General features: G+C 52.2%; 1 protein-coding gene across 1 annotated transcript in view; it reads left to right on the top strand.

Moving 5' to 3' along the window:
• MMP28 (matrix metallopeptidase 28) overlaps positions 1-2,905 on the top strand; it is a 17,735-nt gene that overhangs the window by 9,849 nt on the left and 4,981 nt on the right. Inside the window, exon 6 of the mRNA XM_010861709.1 lies at positions 9-262. Coding sequence (XP_010860011.1) covers positions 9-262 — 254 coding nt within the window. The remainder of the gene's footprint in view (positions 1-8; positions 263-2,905) is intronic.

The following is a 2,905-nucleotide window of genomic DNA, read 5'->3' as shown; positions in this document are numbered from 1 at the left end:
TCTGGGAGGCCCCAGCCACAGGCCCCGCTGACATCCGCCTCGCCTTCTTCCAAGGGGACCACAACGACGGGCTGAGCAACGCCTTCGATGGCCCAGGTGCTGACACCGAGCCTCTATCCTACAGGGCAGGAGGGAAACCCCCAACTAGGAGAGGCAGTCTGGAGAGAAGGCAGTGCAGGGTTCGCTCTTCCTTCAGGTTTGGCCAGCCTGCAGCTCCCTCCAGAGAACCCTCAGTCTTCCCACCTGTAGAATGGGAACAGTGGTCCCTACTTTCTTAGGCGCCACATGGCTGAAGGGTTGGTCACATGAGGTTCTGCATGAAAAGTGTTTTGCAGATTCTAAGGAGTATTATCTCTACTGGGAGAACCTCTTGGGGTCCTGTCCTCCATACCCTGCCTCTTGTCAGGCCGGTGCCTCTCTGGTTCCCCAGGAGTGGATGTTCCCTCAGACCAAGGCTCTAAAAACACCTGGAGGCCACCACAGCTGCACCCCTACTGTCCCACCACCCACTGTACAGTCACTGATGCAGGGCAAGGGATATTCTATCCTCTCCATGCCAACCGCTTCACATATTCATAGCCCAGACTCTTCTGTTTGGCCCCAAAACTAAAGGCTTACTGCTCTTTAGTTATAATGTAAACTGCCCTCATTCCAGTCTGCCCAGCACTGGCCTTCATGACCTGAATACAGGTTATCTGTGTATCTCCTCTCGGCTAGGGAGGCAAGGAGACCTCATCAGACCCCTTCGGGACTTAAGCCCTTGTGTGGCCTGGGAACTTGGGCCCCCACCTCCCCTGCACCCTCCTACTTTCCATCAAGCCCACTCTGAGCAAAACCCACTTCCAAGCCCTGCTCCTGGGACTCAGGGTAGGACTAGGAGAAATCCAGGCTTTACAAGAATCCACGTGTACCACTCACATGTGTTTACACATAACTCCCTTCACCCACAATATCGCCATGAGACGCTGATAGCTGTACCCAGGTGGAGTTTGGTTACTAAGACAGCACTGGACTGGGAGTCAGTTCTCTGATTTGAAACTGGTGTTCATTTGAGTTTATGTCTTCTCCCTTTGAAACCCGCCCATCTGTCTTCCAGGATTACAGTGAGGGTTGCACAGTAAGGGCTTACATGGCTCAGAACAACTTGAGGCATGTTCAAAATTAGAAGCAAGTATTCCTCCTATGTTGGCTTACCAGTTGGCACTAGAGGTAAAGAACCCACCTGCCAATCCAGGAGACATAAGAGACGGGTTTGATCCCTGGCCAGGAAGATTCCCTGGAGGAGGGCATGGCAACCCACTCCAGTATTCTTGCCTGGAGAATCTCATGGACAGAGGAGCCTGGCGGGCCACAGTCCATAGGGTCACAAAGAATCACGCACACACACACATTCCCCCTCAAGGCCGTCTCTCCATGCCCCAGGAGGCTCCTTCTAATGGCAACGTCCCAACTTTTGTTGGGAAGCCTGCTGGGAGTCCTCCCTTAACTCATTGTTGGGAGTCCCTGCTGGCCTGGGTTCCAAGAAGGCCATGTCAGAAGGACTTTCAATGGGCTTCTAAGCCAGCAGCATTGCAGTGCTGTTTGCTGACCCTTGGGGAAAGTGAATTCTGAGGGGGTAGGGCTCTAGAAACTACAAAACTGCCTCTGGACCCTGTTATAAGCTTGAGAATGACTGATCCAGCCCATCTCCCTCTGCTCATGCCTATTACAAGCAGGGAAGCAGAGACCCACAGAAGGCCCTGGCAGAGGGAAGGTAAGAATAAATGAATGCAAGTATTTTTTTTTTTTGGCTGCACTTAGAGGCATGCAGACTCTTAGTTACCTGACAGGAGTCAAATCCTAACCACTGGACTGCCAGGGAATTCCCTTTTATATACTTCTTAATAAAGAAGCCTGCAAGGAGATCCAACCAGTCCATTTTGAAGGACATCAGCCCTGGGATTTCTTTGGAAGGAATGATGCTAAAGCTGAAACTCCAGTACTTTGACCGCCTCATGCGAAGAGTTGACTCATTGGAAAAGACTCTGATGCTGGGAGGGATTGGGGGCAGGAGGAAAAGGGGACAACAGAGGATGAGATGGCTGGATGGCATCACTGACTCGATGGACGTGAGTCTGAGTGAACTCCGGAGTTGGTGATGGACAGGGAGGCCTGGCCTGCTGCGATTCATGGGGTCTCAAAGAGTCAGACACAACTGAGCAACTGAACTGAACTAACACCTCCCCATAAACACACCCAGCACCCAGATGAAGAAACAACAATACCAATACCCCAGAAGTCTCATTATGCCCCCTTCTGGGGTAACCACTGATCCCTAATCCTAGATCTCTTCGAAAATAAGCAGTAGTTATTACCCACAGCAGGGTCTAAGTACTACATGTGACATACGCATGCGCCGTGTGGTGTGCTCAGTCGTGTCTGACTCTGCGACCCCATGGACTGTAGCCCTCCAGGCTCCTCTGTCCATGGGGATTCTCCAGGCAAGAATACTGGAGTGGGTTGCCGTGCCCTTCTCCAGGGGATCTTCCCCGCCCAGGAATCAACCCGTCTTTTATGTCTCCCGCATTGGCAGGCGGGTACTTTAGCACCACCTAGGAAGCCCTATGGGCTGTGCACACATGCCTTTTTAATCTTCAGAACAGCCCCGCGAGGCTCGACTCTCTTAGTCAACATTCTCATTTCTCGAATCTAAAAGCTAAGACACAAAGGCCTTAAGCTATCTGCCCAGGTCACGGCAGCTAGGATAAGTGGTTAAAACCAGGACTGCAAGCCAGGCAGTTTGGCCCCATGCTCTTTGCACACCACGCTGCCTCCGAGGCGTCCAGACCCACAGCCTAGTCATCTGTTCGTTGCTCCACACTTCCGCCTCTGCCAGACTCAATTAGGAGGGAAATCACCCATCAGA

Source organism: Bison bison, unplaced genomic scaffold, assembly GCF_000754665.1.
Source record: "Bison bison bison isolate TAMUID 2011002044 unplaced genomic scaffold, Bison_UMD1.0 scf7180017864472, whole genome shotgun sequence".
NCBI lineage: Eukaryota > Metazoa > Chordata > Mammalia > Artiodactyla > Bovidae > Bison > Bison bison.
Note: the sequence above shows the minus strand (reverse complement) of the source record. Positions and strands in the feature narration are given on the sequence as shown.